The sequence below is a fragment of the Glandiceps talaboti genome, chromosome 17, assembly GCF_964340395.1.
Source record: "Glandiceps talaboti chromosome 17, keGlaTala1.1, whole genome shotgun sequence".
NCBI lineage: Eukaryota > Metazoa > Hemichordata > Enteropneusta > Spengelidae > Glandiceps > Glandiceps talaboti.
Window position 1 is genome coordinate 22,629,651 of NC_135565.1, and position 18,138 is coordinate 22,647,788.

The 18,138-nt window shown below is 36.1% G+C and overlaps 2 protein-coding genes across 2 annotated transcripts; one reads left to right on the top strand and one right to left on the bottom strand.

The window, feature by feature from the left end:
- Positions 1 to 420: 420 nt before the first annotated feature.
- Positions 421 to 14,210, bottom strand: LOC144448206 (DNA topoisomerase 3-beta-1-like). Its single transcript, XM_078138360.1, has 17 exons — positions 13,971 to 14,210; positions 12,541 to 12,615; positions 11,266 to 11,343; positions 10,673 to 10,792; positions 10,195 to 10,362; positions 9,528 to 9,662; positions 8,776 to 8,888; positions 8,184 to 8,384; positions 7,096 to 7,179; positions 5,942 to 6,062; positions 4,969 to 5,151; positions 4,043 to 4,252; positions 3,309 to 3,526; positions 2,526 to 2,706; positions 2,191 to 2,390; positions 1,313 to 1,421; positions 421 to 612 (listed from the first exon to the last, which is right to left on the bottom strand). Exons 1-17 carry the CDS (start codon positions 14,127 to 14,129, stop codon positions 421 to 423), a joined length of 2,547 nt encoding a protein of 848 aa, XP_077994486.1. The 5' UTR covers positions 14,130 to 14,210.
- A 231-nt stretch (positions 14,211 to 14,441) lies between these two features.
- Positions 14,442 to 17,668, top strand: LOC144448563 (uncharacterized). Its single transcript, XM_078138839.1, has 4 exons — positions 14,442 to 14,586; positions 15,032 to 15,242; positions 15,725 to 15,800; positions 17,200 to 17,668. Exons 1-4 carry the CDS (start codon positions 14,448 to 14,450, stop codon positions 17,356 to 17,358), a joined length of 585 nt encoding a protein of 194 aa, XP_077994965.1. The 5' UTR covers positions 14,442 to 14,447; the 3' UTR covers positions 17,359 to 17,668.
- The last annotated feature ends 470 nt before the right edge of the window (positions 17,669 to 18,138 follow it).

Consider the following 18,138-nt stretch of genomic DNA (forward strand, 5'->3'; position numbering starts at 1 on the left):
GAGTTACTCAAGTTGATAAGATTCCTCACATTCTATTTCAAATGAACTAATTCAGTTTATTGTGTGTAGCTTTCATCTTCTGTGAGATAACAATATATGCCAAGTAATCGTGAAATCCTACCTTGAGACATACAGAAAAATAAGAAGAAAATGCTTTGTGTCGGTTTGTGTATAACTCAAAGTGAAGCCAACACATAGTACATATGTGGTGAAAGTGTATACCTGAATGATGTCAATATGGTGTACAAGCTTCCCTTGTCCAAGACACTCTAAAGAAAATTTAGAAGACACTATTTGATAATTCACTATTTCAAAATGTAGAAGAACAAAAATATTGAAATATGTTACTACAATTTCTAGCTACCAAAATATTAATGATTGATGTACATGCAATACAGTTACATCAAAGGTAAGTATAAATTATCTGGGAGGACCTCTTCCTCTCCCTCTCCCCCTCCCTCTACCTCGTCCTCTTCCCCTACCTCTCCCTCTACCCCTACCCCTTCCTGAGTAACTCTTGGCATATTGTGTTACTATCAGTGGAGTAAAGATAGGGTCACAGAACAAACAACCAGCATGTTGTGTCTGGTCTCCATCCAATGGGTTCTTAGTCTACAAAGAGAGGTAAAAGATATTCTTGTATGAATACTATGGTTACAGTGAAATATGTTGGAACATGGTTAAAAAGAGCAACCACACACACACATGTATAGTGTACGTATTGGACACAGTGTGATACTGTCAAATTGATCATATTTACATATTTGTAAAGAGTGTGACATGCCATATTTGGATAGTGTGTACCATGTCACAGTCCATATTTGGATAAAGTGTATCATGTCAAAGTCCATATTTGGAAAAGGCATACCATATTTGGATAAAATGTGCAATATACCATATTCGATATTTGCAAAAATTGTGACAAATTTTTAACACTGCCCATTGAGATACACTATGGCATTTTACATATGATAATAATAATCTTTATTTATACTGAACACTTGTCTCCTAAGAAGTCCAGTGAGGGCCATCCGTCATGGGTTCAGTGTTAATGTGGGAGGAAACCGGCGTACCTGGGTTAAACCTGTGTTGTTCGGTAGAGTCAAACTGACGGACACTCTTCTTTCTTACAGCGTGGTAAATGTAATCAAACCCTGAATGGGTTCGAACCCCGACCACAGTGGTAAGAGGCAAGTGGTTTAACCACTCGGCCACTGACAACCTCACCAGACAAAACACAAAACTTAGTACTCTTTTCAGATGAGTTCTATCTTGGATTTTGAAAGTGTATTTATAGGTATAAGTCACATACCTTATTAAAGTCAACCTTGACTATATTAGCTCCACAGTCTTCACAAGTATCATCAGTAGATACAGACACACGGTGGGCATCCTCAAATACACTCATTATCATGTTACACCTGATAATGTGAAAACAAATGCGGGAGGGGGGGTTTGGGGGGGTAGATAGAGTGAGTTTACATGTACAGGGTGGGCATCAATACATTCATTATCATGTTACCACTAGTACACACACACACACACACACACACACACACACACACACACACACACACACACACACACACACACACACACACACACACACACACACACACCAATGCAAGCAATCTCTGGTACATACATGTATGTAATAGTAATCTCTATGGCACAGATATGGCTTTGAGGTTGTGACGGCGGAGGGGCTTGACTTTAGGAGGGTCTGTAAGCCATAATACTGAGGTCGTCCGCAAACCCATATCAGGGCTGTAAAGGTTTTATCATGTACCCCATGTAAACCCATATCCGGGCAGTAAAGGTTTTATCAAATACCCCATGTAAACCCATATCCGGGCCGTAAAGGTTTTATCATGTACTCCATGTAAACCCATATCAGGGGCGTAAAGGTTTTATCATGTACCCCATGTAATGGTATGGAAACATACTTTGAATCACATAATCACATTAATGGACAGTTAAATATTATTTTGTTTGCAAAAACGTAAAAATAGTGAAGAAATTAACAGAGCTAAATCACTGAGTGAACGGATATCGATAAGTACGCCACTTGCCATATTTGGGCAAAGTGTGCCAGGCTGTGATACGGATAATCATTGCAGAGGTTCGATGTACGTGCTCGCCATTCAATTGCATTGGAATCAATACTGGGTATATAATAATGAAACTTACTTGTTGCACCCTATTTTCCATTTAGGTGCTGATGTTTGGTCTAAGACAAGAACACCATTCTCACACTCTATACATTGAGAAATACCTAGGTTATTGAGTGAATGTTGACAGGTAGGATGGGTACACTCATTACAACCAGACATCTTATGCATATTTTGAAATGGTGGGTGACTATAACAATACGGACACAGAGGGTAGGTCTGAAAAGTAAAAAGACAAAAGTTGAATTTAATGAGTAAAAGTTGTCATTATTGTCTGAAATACTTGTTAAGATAAATTGTTCATTGTCCAAAAAGTTAAAAAACAAACAAAAACAAAGTGATGTGTGGACTTACTTTCCCTCTTGGTCCAGAAGAAAAAAGAACCGTCTCAAAATCATCTAAGGGACACTTGATTTCCTTGTATAATTTGATTGTACCATTTTGAGGAAGACTGTATGTTTCATCACAGTGAGCACAGTGGAGTCTGCTGGGCTTAGCCTGGATGTATTTCATGAATCTATGACATTTACCACACCTAGGGGGATATAACATGTCAGGGTCACACTCTCAGTTTGTACAAATCAGTTTGAACAGTTCCATTACACCAACGGAGATATAACATACCAGGGTCACAATCTCAGTTTGTACAAATCAGTTTGAACAGTTTTACCACACCTAGGGAGATATAACACGTCAGGGTCACAATCTCAGTTTGTACAAATCAGTTTGAACAGTTTTACCATACCTAGGGAGATATAACATGTCAGGGTTACAATCCTAGTTTGTACAAATCAGTTTGAACAGTTCTACCACACCTAGGGAGATATAACACGTCGGGGTTACAATCCTAGTTTGTACAAATCAGTTTGAACAGTTCTGTCACATCTAGGGGGGGGGGGGATATAACACGTCAGGGTTACAATCCTAGTTTGTACAAATCAGTTTGAACAGTTCTACCACACCTAGGGAGATATAACATGTCAGGGTTACAATCCTAGTTTGTACAAATCAGTTTGAACAGTTCTATCACATCTAGGGGGATACAACATGTCAGGGTTACAATCCTAGTTTGTACAAATCAGTTTGAAGAGTTCTATCACAGTTCTATCTCATAACTATGAAATAACGCACACGTACCTGGACATTGGTTTGCCACTTTCTGCAAGTGGTGAAAAGGAAACTTCAAAGAGTTCATCCATTCCACTGATCTGAGTCACAAAGTACTGGAACTTTCTAGTGAAGATATCCAGTGTGTGTCTAAGTACAGCATGGAAGTCAGCTTTTCCCATAGCTATCCAGTTAAGTTGTTCTTCTACAGCAGCTCTCATTGTAGGCAAGGATAAATCAGGGTCAATCTGTGGGAATTAGGAATACAAGTTATCATCATATCATATTGCATTGTACTGATGTAATCCTTAAAGTGGTCATATTTATGAGGATTGGGTATTTATTTTGGATTTTTAATTTATAAAACAATTTTATCATGGCATCCTACTTGAAAAATCAGTGTAAAACATTATAGACAAAGTCTGTGTTTGTAACTCAATTCAGTGCAAAAAGCTAGAAAATGAACAAAAAGTTTGTTATTGTACGTACAATAACAAACATTTGACACATTTATTAATCTTTTGCAATTTATTGAGTTACAAACAAACATTTGGCATATGTTGTTTCATATTGATTTTTCAAGTAGGAAGCCATGATAAAATTGTTTTATAAATTAAAAATCCAAACTAAATACCCAACCATCATCCATATGACCACTTTAAGTCACAAATAATTTCTGACTGAATGAAGAAAACTCTTAAGGAAATAATTGGACATAATTGGACATAATTGGACATAATTCCAAAGCATAAACTAATTCTTACCTTTTGATAGCCATGTACTAGTACAATACCTAGATTGGTAGGTTTTAGTTTTCTTCCAGCCCCTACTATGACATAGTTTCTCTGACATATGTTATTAATATGTACTGGAATACTAGCATCCGTACCAATGCCATGTTTCTCCATTAATGTGATCAGTTCACTTTCTGTTAAGTAATCCGGAGGACTAGTGTGTTTCTCTACAATTTTCACCTACAGACACAAATATATCAAATGTAAATTTATAGTTATATTAGTTTTTATATAGCATTTCCCCACTCTAAGCTCAAAGCATTTTACAATTAACATTATTCCTCCTGGCATGGATCAATGGTGGAACAACGGCCATTTATACTTCAACTCCCTAGAGAGCATACAATCCATCGTACCCTCTGTAAGTGGATAGGAATAAAGCATTCATATTGCATCTTCTATCCTATAAGGTCCCTAATTATACAGCTGGGTTGACTAGGGTACACATAGGATTAAAGCATTCACATTGCAACCTCTGTCCTATCAGGTCCCCAATTATACAGCTGGGTTGACTAGGGTACACATAGGATTAAAGCATTCATATTGCAACCTCTATCCTATCAGGTCCCCAATTACACAGCTACATGTAGGTGAGGCACAATCATGGTTCAAATCTTGCCCAAGGAAGGCTCAACCCTATATGTACAACCTGCAGATTCCAAGTGAGCCACTCTAACTATTCAACCATCAAGACTGTATACAATGCCTGATGCCTTCCACATGTCTGATGGAACAGGTCTGATAAAGTATAGCTGTGGAGGTGACTAGGACTAAATCAGTGGTCGTAATAACACAAATTTCATACATATTGATGCAAACATTATATGTTTTATGCAAAACTAGAAACAGCTGCATCAAATATAACATAGAAATGGTAGAAAAATGTCAAGGTTTACCTCATGTATATCTAACGTATCTCCTTTTTTAAATAATGGTAGCTTCTCATCTGGATCAATACTTTGCCATGTTGTAACACTAGTAAATCCAGGATCTATTAAAGTTTTCCCAGTTAAAGAGAAGGATTCTGTACTGATGGAAAACTTAACAGTAGTTTGTAGGTACTTACAGTCTGGACTTATCTGAAAAAGGTGAAAGATTTTGTTAATCTCGTCTTTCGTTTGCTGCTGAAAAAATAGTGTTTATATCTCAAAATAGATTTAATATGGAAAAAAGTTATGTTTATGTAGAATTATTTGTTATTTGTTATGAAAAAACCCATTCATACAAAAATAACAAGTTGTACATTAGCGTTACTTTGCCTTCTCCAATGTACTGTAGAACAACATTAACATACGACTGTGTGACTGTGCCAATGGTATGTAGTGTACACTTTTCAGCATTACCTTCTTGTACACCCTTATGTGTAGTGTACACTTTTCAGCATTACCTTCTTGTACACACTTAAATGTACTGCTGGTAGTAGTGTACAGTTAATTGTAGCATTAGCCCACCAGTAGCAGTACATGTAGTGTACTTCACCACTGCTGTACAGTTAGTACATTGTATGTAATACATAGAGTAACTTAGCAGACAGTACATGTACTACTAAAAACGCTAAGTATACTGACGTAGCACTGAGGAGAATAACAGTGGAGTTACACCATAGTACATGTACAGTTATGCTCATGGGGAATCTGTGTGTGTACATGTAGTCAAAACTGAGTTAACAATATACCTATGGAAACCGGGGACTGTGGGTTTTTTTCTCTGTTTCTATTCTGTGTATATTGTTCCTTTTTGATGTGTTACCTTTGTTTATATCACAGTGAAAAAAATTAATTAATTAAACATTACAATGGAAGACAGTTCAGCAAAGAGTCTTCAAGTCTAAGCTCACAATGTGACAACCACATAGATGTATATACGTACTGAAGCAATGAAATGTCTTGTTATATAATCATACAATCTCCACATGTCTCCAGTAAGTTCACTTTCATTGGCTGCTCTCATTGGTGTGATTGGAGGATGGTCACCTGCATCATGTCCTTTCCTATAACAAAGCAATGGTTGTTAGATATATAGGTATGTTGCTTTGTATTGTTTTAAAATGCCATGTGTTTTACGAAGCCTGATGTATGAGTACATCTGTAGATGAGTATGTTTGTGTATGTGTGAGTGTGTGTGTGTATGTATGTATGTATGTATGTGTGTGTGTGTGTGTGTGCGTGCGTGCATGCGTGCGTGCGTGCGCGCGCATGTACAGATGTATGTATGTATGCATGCATGTGTATATGTATGCATGCATGTATATATTGGTGGTACGGTCACCCTGTTTGATGTTACCGGGTGATGCCCAAAGTGTGGCCGTAGTGAATAACATGAACGAACTACGTCATTGTCTTGTTTCTGTAGTGCAGTGCCTATTGTTAACCAAAGGAGGTATGTGTTTTCACACCGATACGGCAATAAAACAAAATATCGGACAACCTCTGACGACTTTCTATTTCAATTGAGAGTTTCAACTCAAAGATACCGACCATTATACACGGTATAATTACCAAATTGGGCCGGTAATAGGTGGCCGCTGACCGCATTAAAGAGGTGGCCGTTCTATCAAGTGTCATTAACATGTAAAATTGCACGGGACTGCAACAAAGTGACTGCTTAGAGAAGGTGGCTGCTCTGTCAGGGTGACCGCTAAAACAGGTTTGACTGTATGTATGCATGCATGTGTATAAGTGAGTGTGCATGCATGTGTGTGTGCAAACAAAGTTTAAAGGCCAATGTTCTTGCGTTAGTGTTACATTATGTTGGGCCACAATGTTCTGGATAGAACTATAACTCTACTAGAGCTGAGACAACTATTTTCCATACTTATACATTATAATTCTACACTGCATGCACTTGACACCTACCCTCTGACTGATGTGTGAGGGCGCCCTGTCATGGCGTAACTTACAGGCTAGCCTTCATAGAGTTCAAGGAAATCACAACCCCAATTCTCAACAATCAATATTAACATTTTGTATCATATAGAGAAAAGGACAAGTAGAGCAATCTAGGATATGATAACTGTCACTTACTTTGGTTTGACTATTCCATCACTTAGCAGTTTCCTTACATATTCTCCCCAATGTGAACTAGAAGACTGCTGTCTCAGAGTATCTCTGAAATAAAATATAATAAAGTGTTCAATCAGTTTGTGACAGAAATGACTTCACTGAACAAATACACTATATATATATATATATATATATATATATATATATATATATATATATATATATATATATATATATATATATATATATATATATATATATATATATATATATATACACATACATACATACAAACACACATACACACATACAAACACACATACACACATACACACGCATGCATACATACATACATACACACACATACACACACACACATACACATGCATACATACATACATACATACATACATACATACATACACACATACACACATACACACACATACACACACACACACACACACACACACACACACACACACACACACACACACACACACACACACACACACACACACACACACATACATTACATATATATAATGTCAATATTCCATGACATGTCAAAGGTTGTACAACAATCCCTGTACACTAAAACACAAACACATACATGTCTCAATACAGACATGAACACTAGATGATAAGCATAAAATAGTATACATGTACTGTACTGTATACATGCTTCCTGGGTTTACTATCCAGGAACACGTTCGAGTTTTACCCTGAAGAAGGCAACTGTTGCGTTGCCGAAACGTTGGTTTTAATAAAGATCATCAGAAGGTTATAGTGACTGGTCGAGACATCTTTAATTTCTACCTCATATTTTGCCAACATTTTGCCACTTCTTTTAACTTCAATTGTCGTAGTTGGACTGAGTCTATTTCTTGAACTAATACATAAAATATATATACATTTTATGGTTGTATCCTAACTTGAGATAGCAGTATGGTTGTATCCTAACTTGAGATAGCAGTATGGTTGTATCCTAACTTGAGATAGCAGTATGGTTGTATCCTAACTTGAGATAGCAGTATGGTTGTATCCTAACTTGAGATAGCAGTATGGTTGTATCCTAACTTGAGATAGCAGTATGGTTGTATACTTACTTGAGGTCAAAGTTCTCAGGATAACTGTTGGTTTCAGTTCTAGGGTAGCTGATATAGCCTTGAGTGTATAGTCTTTCTGCTATCATCATAGCATGATGAGGTCCCATACCAAGGCCAGCACTAGCTACTCTCATTAACTCCACTGTATTCAATGCCAATGGTCTGGCCTTTGTCTTCTCTTTCTGTGTCACACTTACAACTCTATAGAAATTAACAAAACACATTATCAGTAAAAAGTTACAGTGGGTTAAGAAATAGCATTGTATTGCATTACACTGTACTGTGCTGTGCTGTATTGTACTGTACTGTACTGTACAATATAATACAATACCATACAATATAATGACACAGTACAATATAATACAATACCATAACCATACAATATAATGATACAATACAATATATATTTGATATGATACAATACGTTATAATATAATGTAATTATACAACGTATTGATATATGATACGATACAATATGATTGTGGTACTGTACTATACATGTACTGCACTACAATGTTATTTACTGTACTGCATATAACTGTCAAACTATATCGTGAGTGTTTGTAACTCATTCACTGTATCCTTTACTTACTCTGCCTCTTTAGATCCTTTGACAATGTTCAGAAACATTTGTATTACTTCTTTATCAAACATTCGGATTCTATCCCAGTCTAGAATAAATGTGCTACCATGATTAGAATTCACCTGTTGATGGAAGGAGTAATAGGAATTATTGGTGACTGTATTAACTGACATGATGTCAAGTGAAACTATATCAGATGTTTGTGAGAACATATAGATATACATGTATATTTTCAATTTACAAAGCAACCATCCATACAAGTCTCTTACAAGCTTTCTGAAATTTCCATCATAGGTTGACATTCACACACTTTTTATCACATCTAACCCTAATGCCAAGTCATTACTAAGTATCCTCTATGGATCTGATGAAGGCATCAACTTTTCCAATTGCTATCACATGTTGGAGAGGTGGTAATGCCAGTCTGGTGTTAACATAGGACTGGTGTAAGCATTAACCTTTCCAGTTGTTAACACATGTTGGAGAGGTCTTAATGCCAGCCTGGTGTTAACACTGAGCTAGCCTAGTGTTAACATAGGATTGGTGTAGGCATTAACCTTTCCAGTTGCTGACACATAATGGTGAGGTATTACTGCCATTCTGTTGTTAACACTAGGCATCTGTCTATCATTGTCTCAATAATAGATCCATGCACAAGGCTTACCAAATGCTAGAAAGTGATTCCTAAACTGTACTAAATACACACAATATAAACATCTAACATAACCGTTTCACGTCATTATCATATTCCGTGTACTTACCTTAGTTTGTAAAACCCAGTATTGTTCAGATTTGAAAGACTGTATCTTGTCGTGTCTATCTACACAAAAGCCAAGAGTTGGTGTCTGACATGGACCATACGAAATTAACGTACTGTCCAAATCAGCATATTTACCCTGGAGAAGAGAATAACAAACACATATATCAATAGATAAAGTAAGAATATCAACCACAAGTATAAAGTTGGCGTCAGATTCAGATTCAGATTCAGGTAGCGTCATATTCAGCGTCAGATAGCCTCAGATGGCCTCATATCCGAAGACACCCGTACTTCATTCCAACTTCCATCAAAAGGCTGTGAAGCGGAATCTTTCCCTGTAGTCTCAACAGTATTATTTCAGGTTTGATTGAGTCCGTCGGGTGTCTTCGGATCTGAGGCTATCTGACACTGAATATGACGCTGAATATGACGCTATCTGAATCTGAATCTGAATCTGACGCCAACTTTATACTCGTATATCAACCCTGGAGAAGAGAATAACAAGCAAACATACCAATGGGTAAAGTCTGATTATGAACCCTGGAGAACACAACATACATCAATGGACTAATTTTGAATATTTATCCTTGAGAAGAGAATAACAAACAATCATTGAAAATTGTGACCATATTTATCATGAATAACAGACAAATATTTGATTAACTTACCTGGAAAAATTTGGTTTGAAATCTTGTGAAGCAACATCCAATACGTAAATCTAACTCTTGCCGGGCATCAACAGATCTAGCTTCATTCTCATTGGGTTCACCTAAATTATGCATGGCAGCTTTGATGTCTTTGTCTGTTATGGCACTGAATTTAGCTCTATAAATAGTCTGCAATAAAGGTTTATGAAAGTTAAATTAAAATTCACCTAAATTATGCATGGCAGCTTTGATGTCTTTGTCCGTTATGGCACTGAATTTAGCTCTATAAATAGTCTGCAATAAAGGTATATGAAAGTTAAATTAAAATTCACCTAAATTATGCATGGCAGCTTTGATGTCTTTGTCCGTTATGGCACTGAATTTAGCTCTATAAATAGTCTGCAATAAAGGTTTATGAAAGTTAAATTAAAATTGTCAAATCAATGTCTGTTATAGTACAAGTTGAGTTTATAAAGTTTTTACTTAAAGTATACTGTACCTGTTCTCGTCCACGTGGTCTGTTCATTACAGGTACTACACAGTCAATTACTTCATAGCAAATATTTTCACCTTCTTTGTCACAATCAAGCCATAACACCAGGTAATCAGCATTTCTTGCCTACAAAATAAACCAAAAAAAAACCAAATGCATAATCAAGGTTGAATATATTTCCTGGAATGGCAGCCTTTTCAGCTTAATTCTATTAGCGTTTACATTGTACATCTTTGCATGTGGATGTACCACTACATACCGTACACAGTTACTGTAGTAATTAAAGGGAACACCATGATCCAGGAAATAGAGATATTTTCATAAACTATTGGTTCTGGAGAGTCATTTCATTATTTTACATCAACTATAATTACTTGCGATTTCAGAGAAACATTTAGTTGATCTTGTGCCTTTATAGAGTATCTTTGCTCTGGGCTATTGCATCATGGGAGTTAGCAGAAATAATGTATTCATGGGTGAACACTGAATATTCATGAGTCCAGAGTGCCTATATCCTTCTTTATAAAATAGCCCTAAGAATGCCTATTATTCATAATATTTACAGTTTGAAAACAGCATTTGAAAATTCAGTAACTTACCTCTTGTGACAGGAACTTTGGCATTGACAAATTTGATTGAGCTTCAATCTTCCTTGTTGGTGCAGAAAATAATTCAGCCTGAAATCATCAAAATGATTAGGGGTGATCCCAATTTTTTTCTGTTTCTCATTCCAAACGTTGAACCAACCCAAAATTCAGCTCTAAATGAAATTAACCATTGCATTGCAACTCCATGCAGACATTCAAGCACCAATTTTTTTCTTTTTAGTATTAAGCACCCAATGAGTGTGTTCATTTGATGTCTGTATGGTGGCATGTATAGTTCATTTCACTTACACAAAATGTAGCATGAAACTGCATTCATTCATTCAATATTGCTATCTTAAAGTGTTCAGTTTCTTATTGGTTACTGCATGGTTGCATCAAAAAGTAAAGCTGCATGGTATTGAGAAATTGACTGTGTATGTTATATGCTACTGTGTTATTGTAGCAACCAGAATTATTGATACTTGCCCTCCAATACATTTGTAAACTGTAGAATCAAGCCATCAATCAATCAATCAATCTATCAAAAAATGTATACAGTGCTTGTGTCCAATACATTGTATAAAGTAAAGTTCAGATACGCTGTACAGTACAGTACAGTACAGTTAAATATTGAAAACATTTGTTAATAAGTATGTTTTAATGCTCTTCATGAAGGCATTGACTATGGGTGTCTGTCGAAGTTCTAGTGGTAATTTGTTCTAAAGATGCTGTGTGGGATGTGAGAAAGTACTGTCACCAAAGGTTTGTGAAAGTGGTGTACAGTTACTCTTTAACCCATTGTCGGGTTCAATGGCTGCATTTATTTGGTGTTAAAGTGTAAATATGGTATTACACTTACAGGGTCTACTTTGTCATAAAGTATCAATATGGTATTAGACTTACAGGGTCTACATGTAACTGTCATAAAGTATTAGTATAAATATGGTATTAGACTTACAGGGTCTACATGTAACTCATAAAGTATTAGTATAAATATGGTATTAGACTTACAGGGTCTATATGTAACCGTCATAAAGTACTAGTATCAATATGGTATACTTGCAGGGTCTACATGTAACTTTATCATAAAGTACTAGTATCAATATGTTATATTAGACTGACAGGGTCTACATGTAACTTTATCATAAAGTACTAGTATCAATATGGTATTATACTTACAGGGTCTACATGTAACTTTGTCATAAAGTATCAATATGGTATTAGACTTACAGGGTCTACATGTAACTTTATCATAAAGTACTAGTATCAATATGGTATTATACTTACAGGGTCTACTTTGTCCCAATTGTTGTATTTACCATGGAAATCTAGACTCATAACATGTCCACACACTGATGTCATCTAAAGAACAAAATACAAAATGTACGTTGATAATTGATATCAAATACACATTATTCTATAATGAAGTTCATTTTCTATTTGCTGTAGACTGTTGAGATACATTGTTAGCTGGTTGTATCTCCTCGTCCTTGTATTTCATATAATATGAGAGCTAGGAGATACATTACAACCAGCTAAAAATGTACATGTATTTCAACAGCGCAGTCAGTGTTTTTGCTAAGGGCGGTAGGTACATGTACGTAGGAAAACCTACCAGAGTTCCCATGTCATTCTACCAGGGTTCCCATACAAAATCACCATAGACTCTATGGGGAAACACTGCCATTTTCCCCCTTTCTCCCTTTCTGTTACAGGGGTTCCCCATCCTTAGCAAAAACACTGGCAGTGGACAGTATCATCAAGTACATTTGCATCATGTACATAGAGTACGCATCATTACATTTATATGTAAATGAAACTATAATCCGTGTAGTACATCAAATACATGCACATCATAACATGTATTAATATGTTTACTAATTGACTGCGTAGTGATACTACAGTGAATAAGTTCATGTACTGTAAATGACACACCTCTGAATCTCACAATGAGTTGTAACACCCTACATTTTGTATATGTACATGTATTGCTGTCATCAGTATAAAGGGAATAAAGAGTCTTGTCTGCTCCTGATCACATACAATTACCATATCAAACAAATGGCAAATTATGTATCTTGGCTTGCCTTCAAAACTTGGCTTTTTTATGTTTCTAGTTTGTGACAATTTTACAAGCAATATAGACTATTTTATACCACGTATGAGCCATGTTGAACAAAACATATGGAATAGATACTATGGTCGATCTATGTCACGACAACGTGTGCTTGTCTACATCACTACTGCTGCTGTGTTCGATATATGACTCTATGAGTCAAAACGTACGAAATTGCTATTACTTTCCCCGAATCTCCTTTGATATTAGTATATTACTGGCGCTGATATGCTTATGTTATTCTCCAAAAATTTTTCCGTCATTAGCCGGGAAATACTCGAGACCTAAGGATCAGGATTGGTACTACGAGTCGCTAGACGAGTAGTGACAAAGGCCCCTTAGGTCACTCATATTTTCCTTGGCTGAACGAAGAAAAATATTGGGAAATAACACGTTATCGTTACTGGCCGACTTCTCTTGATACTATTACTATGCACACGTCACAGCACACTATCTGAGTATCTTCTCTGGTGGTATCAAATTACACAATATACATGTACCTTTGATATAAAATGTCGAGTTGTACTAGCTATAAATCACGTGCGTCTTGATCGAAATACGGCGTAACCCATTCATTCTACAACTACTGCAAAATTCTTACCTTAAATTTGACACTTTCCCCTCGGAATTGTCCGTTGTAATCGTGGATAGAGCAGGCTCCATTGAAACCTTTCCGACTGTTCAAATGACCATTAGACAAAATTTTAGCCAAAGAATGAGCCAACTGTGGCTTCTCTGCTACCATAAAAACTGTCTTCATCTTGTCAAAGTATCGCAAGCCGCTATTAAAGCAAACAATACGCTAAACACCGAATAGCGAATATTTCAGCTCAGTCAACCGGCGACATTCAACAGGAGGCAGCCATGTTGAAATCACAATGCACCATGGGTAAATAGTAGCTGCCTTGAAATGGATTTGTATATTCTTTTACAAGTGTCCAAGTATTCAACTGAAATATATAGTCAAACACATTTAATCAAAATAACAGTTGCTAAAGATTTGCCCACTTTACCTTACATTGCGTGAAATATCACAATTAAAATTCACGTTTTCATTTTGTGAGGGCGTCCTTTAAAGATGGCGCCTTCCACATCGGTAGGGAAGAAAAAGAACGACGATAAAACGACAAAAAGTGACAGCACTTTTCAGAAAGGGAAGGTAAAGAGGAAATGGAAGTATAAGCATGAGAAGGCCTTTATTGGTAACAAACATGAAGGTAACCGTTGACTTTGTTTTGAAATTAGTCTATCTATTAGATAAAACTGTCTGTGAACAGAATTCTGGTGAATGATAGCTAGTGTACACGTGCCTTCTTTACAAGTTTACATTACAAAGTTACAGCTCATCTTCTGACTGTAGGCCTTGGTGGGCCTCTAATGCCATCTGTATTTGCTTCTGTCTAGGAGTAGGTTTGTCGTCATAAAAGTCAAATCTAAAGGGTTGATCCTTCCACAGTTGATCAAGTCTTTTCAAATCCCTGGTTCTTGCTGTGACAACGGCGTTACATGTTGTAGGTAGAGCATGGCAGTATAACCGTGGGCTTTACATCCGTGGGTAGACTATTCCATAAGTTCACACTTGTTTCGGAGGGGCGGGGGTGTCGTAAGAATTTATAGAAAGACATAAACATTTTGTTTTCTCTCATTTGTGTATGTAAACAGGACAAGGATATGCAGACAGAAGGAAGAAAAAAATAATGTATGAATACAGGAAACTAAAAAAGAAAGAGAGACAAGAACTGAAGCACAAAGGGAATGTTAACAACCAACAGACATATACTCAGACAGATGTAACAGCAACAAAAGATCCATCATCACAAATAACAGAACAAGAAACAATTGGTGGCTCTCACAATGAAATGAAAGTAAAGAGGTAAGGCTTTGTAATCATCAATTAATGCATCTCCACATTGTAGCAAGAGCTATGACCTGCTTTGCCACATTGTAGCAAGAGCTTTGACCTGCTTTGCTCTTCACCTTCAGCTTATATATATATTCTGGTATCAGCAACATCAACCTAGTAGTAATTTAGCCACTTCCCCAATGGCTGTTATGACTTGTACATGTAGAATACCCATAGGATGTTTATAAATATACAAAACAGTACTCTAATGTGTACATTATTTCAGTGTGTTCACATGAGTTATGTTTTGAAACATAACTGAATACTGAAGGGATATGTATTTCGTTAAATAATCACACACCAGCTAGCGTTTGTTACTGTTGCCCCACCAGGTGCCATAGCAACCAATTGGCTTGCCAATCAGTCTTAAAAAGCGCAAAGTCATTTGGAAATTCAACAAATGAGCTACATGACATTGAATGTCTTTGTTTTTTTTTCTTATTCTTTGACAGGAAAAAGACTAAACCATTTGTGAAGGAACAGTTAGAATTTCAAAGGAAACAAGAAGAGAAAGAGACACGAATACAAGTATGTATTCATAAATGGCTTTTACAGTTTAAGATAGGCACTATACAGCATCTAATTTTTGGACCAAAAATATGTTAATGTTTGGTAGATTTGATTTTGAGGTGTCAGGAGACCAGTGAAGTGATATGTGTAGATGTGTATTAGAAGGTAAACATTTATACCTATGCCAACTGAAAAGTAGCGAGGTCACCATTTATGGTAATATGCAAACTTATTTTTCACAAGATCAAAAGTGTATGTGGCAACAGAGAGAAACAAAATTTCTCTAAAACAATTACCTCAATCAGTCTGTTGTTGGATATTTATGAAAATTGTGATTAGATTTAGATGGAATATCCTGAATTGATGACATACATATTACAACATATATTGAGAAAGCACAGTGCTAACACCATCCTTACAACCCAAGTCATCATGATTTGTAGGTTTCTACCATTACATTCTTCAAAGGTTTTCTACAGTCCTTTGAACTTTAGTAATCTTTGAATCACAATATTGTAATAATACTTTCACATGAAGAGAAATGGATGATGTCCATGTGTGCGTGTGTGTGTGGGGGGGTGGGGGGTGGGGTGGGTGGGTGTGTGTGTGTGTGGATAGGTGTGTGTGTGTGCATGTGTCTGTGTGTGTGTGTGTGGGTGTGTGTGTGCGTGTCTGTGTGTGTGTGTGTGTGTGAAATAAAAACATGTCAAAGTATGTTTCAATGTTGAAAACAGGCATATTATATGCAAATCAATATGCAAATTGCCATAATTATGATATGTAAATTATTATGCAAATTTTCATGGTATTATTGCTGGCATCAAGCCCCAACCATTAACAGATTACCAATCATTTGTGTTTTGTTAGGAGAACTTCTCAGTGTTTGTAATAGTGCATTTATGTACCTACCATTGTTAGAACTCCTCAGTGTTTGTAGCAGTGTATGTATGTAGCTACCATTTTTAGGAGAACTTCTCAGCGTTGTAGTAGTGCATGTATGTAGCTACCATTGTTAGAACTTCTCAGTGTTTGTAGCAATGTATGTATGTAGCTACCATTTGTTAGCAGAACTTCGCAGTGTTTGTAGTAAGTGCATGTATGTAGCTACCATTGTTAGGAGAAATTCTCAAGTTTTAGTAGCGGTGCATGTATGTAGCTACCATTGTTAGGAGAAATTCTCAAGTTTTAGTAGCGGTGCATGTATGTAGCTACCATTGTTAGGAGAAATTCTCAAGTTTTAGTAGCAGTGCATGTGTGTAGCTACCATTTGTTAGCAGAACTTTTCAGTGTTGTAGTAGTACATGTATGTAGCTACCATTGTTAGCAGAACTTCTCAGTGTTCATAGTAGTGCATTTCTGTAGTTACCATTGCTCCTTTCTCAATAAAAAATTTCCAATTTGTCCTTCATTTTTCCAGGAGGCACAGAAACAAAAGGATGAAATGGACAAAGCTCTCAAAGAGTATCAAAGGAAAAAGAAAGAAAACCACAGAAAATTTTCAAAAAAGACGAGAAGAGGACAACCAATCATGAAATACAGAATAGAAGATCTTTTAGAGAAAATAAAAAAACAATGATTGGACAAATCAAGTCCCTTAATTAATTGTTGACAGGGATTACAATGTCAACAACAATGCCAATGATTGGTTGTCTTGGATATAAGCTGCTGTTACCAGACTGATCATAGTATTATGTACATGTACATATAAATGACAGTGTCTCAGTTTAATTGACGAGTCTTTCATGAAAATAGAAGAGTTATGCAGCTTATTGGAATATTTCAAATTTCAAATTTTGTATTTATTTTTCCTAGAGGGGTACATACGTGTAATTCTCTCTGTTAGTATATTTACTGAAGATGCTGTACTTTGATGAAGAGAACTTGAACAAGCTTTTAATATTATTCAATAAAATATCAAACAAAGGGTTTGGACAATATTGTTTTTTCCTTGGAACAGAATGAGTTTTTTTTTATATTATAAACAAATTCCTTGTGAGAGCTACTAGACATAATTGAACATGTTTTAGTTGAAGTAACATAAGTGGATGTCAATACAAAATTACCACAAAAAATGAGCTGACTGGAGTCAAGGAGTTAGCTGTGCTAGCCTGGAGTATGTTTGGAAACAGCATACATACATACATACATACATACATACATACATGTACATACATTACATGCATACACACACACATACATACATACATACATACATACATGCATACAAAAATGCATACATACATACATACATACATACATACATACATACATACAAAAATGCATAAATGCATACATGCATACATACATACATACAAAAATGCATACATACATTACATTACATACAAGCATACAGTCA

Coding starts and splice junctions, on each gene's coding strand:
- LOC144448206 (XM_078138360.1), bottom strand. CDS start 14,129: ATGAAGACAGTTTTTATGGTAGCAGAGAAGCCACAGTTGGCTCATTCT. Junction 10,363..10,672: donor GACCACGTGGACGAGAACAG/GTACAGTATACT, acceptor CCTTTATTGCAG/ACTATTTATAGAGCTAAATT. Junction 6,063..7,095: donor GATGGAATAGTCAAACCAAA/GTAAGTGACAGT, acceptor GCTTTGTTATAG/GAAAGGACATGATGCAGGTG.
- LOC144448563 (XM_078138839.1), top strand. CDS start 14,448: ATGGCGCCTTCCACATCGGTAGGGAAGAAAAAGAACGACGATAAAACG. Junction 14,587..15,031: donor TATTGGTAACAAACATGAAG/GTAACCGTTGAC, acceptor GTATGTAAACAG/GACAAGGATATGCAGACAGA. Junction 15,801..17,199: donor AGAAAGAGACACGAATACAA/GTATGTATTCAT, acceptor TCATTTTTCCAG/GAGGCACAGAAACAAAAGGA.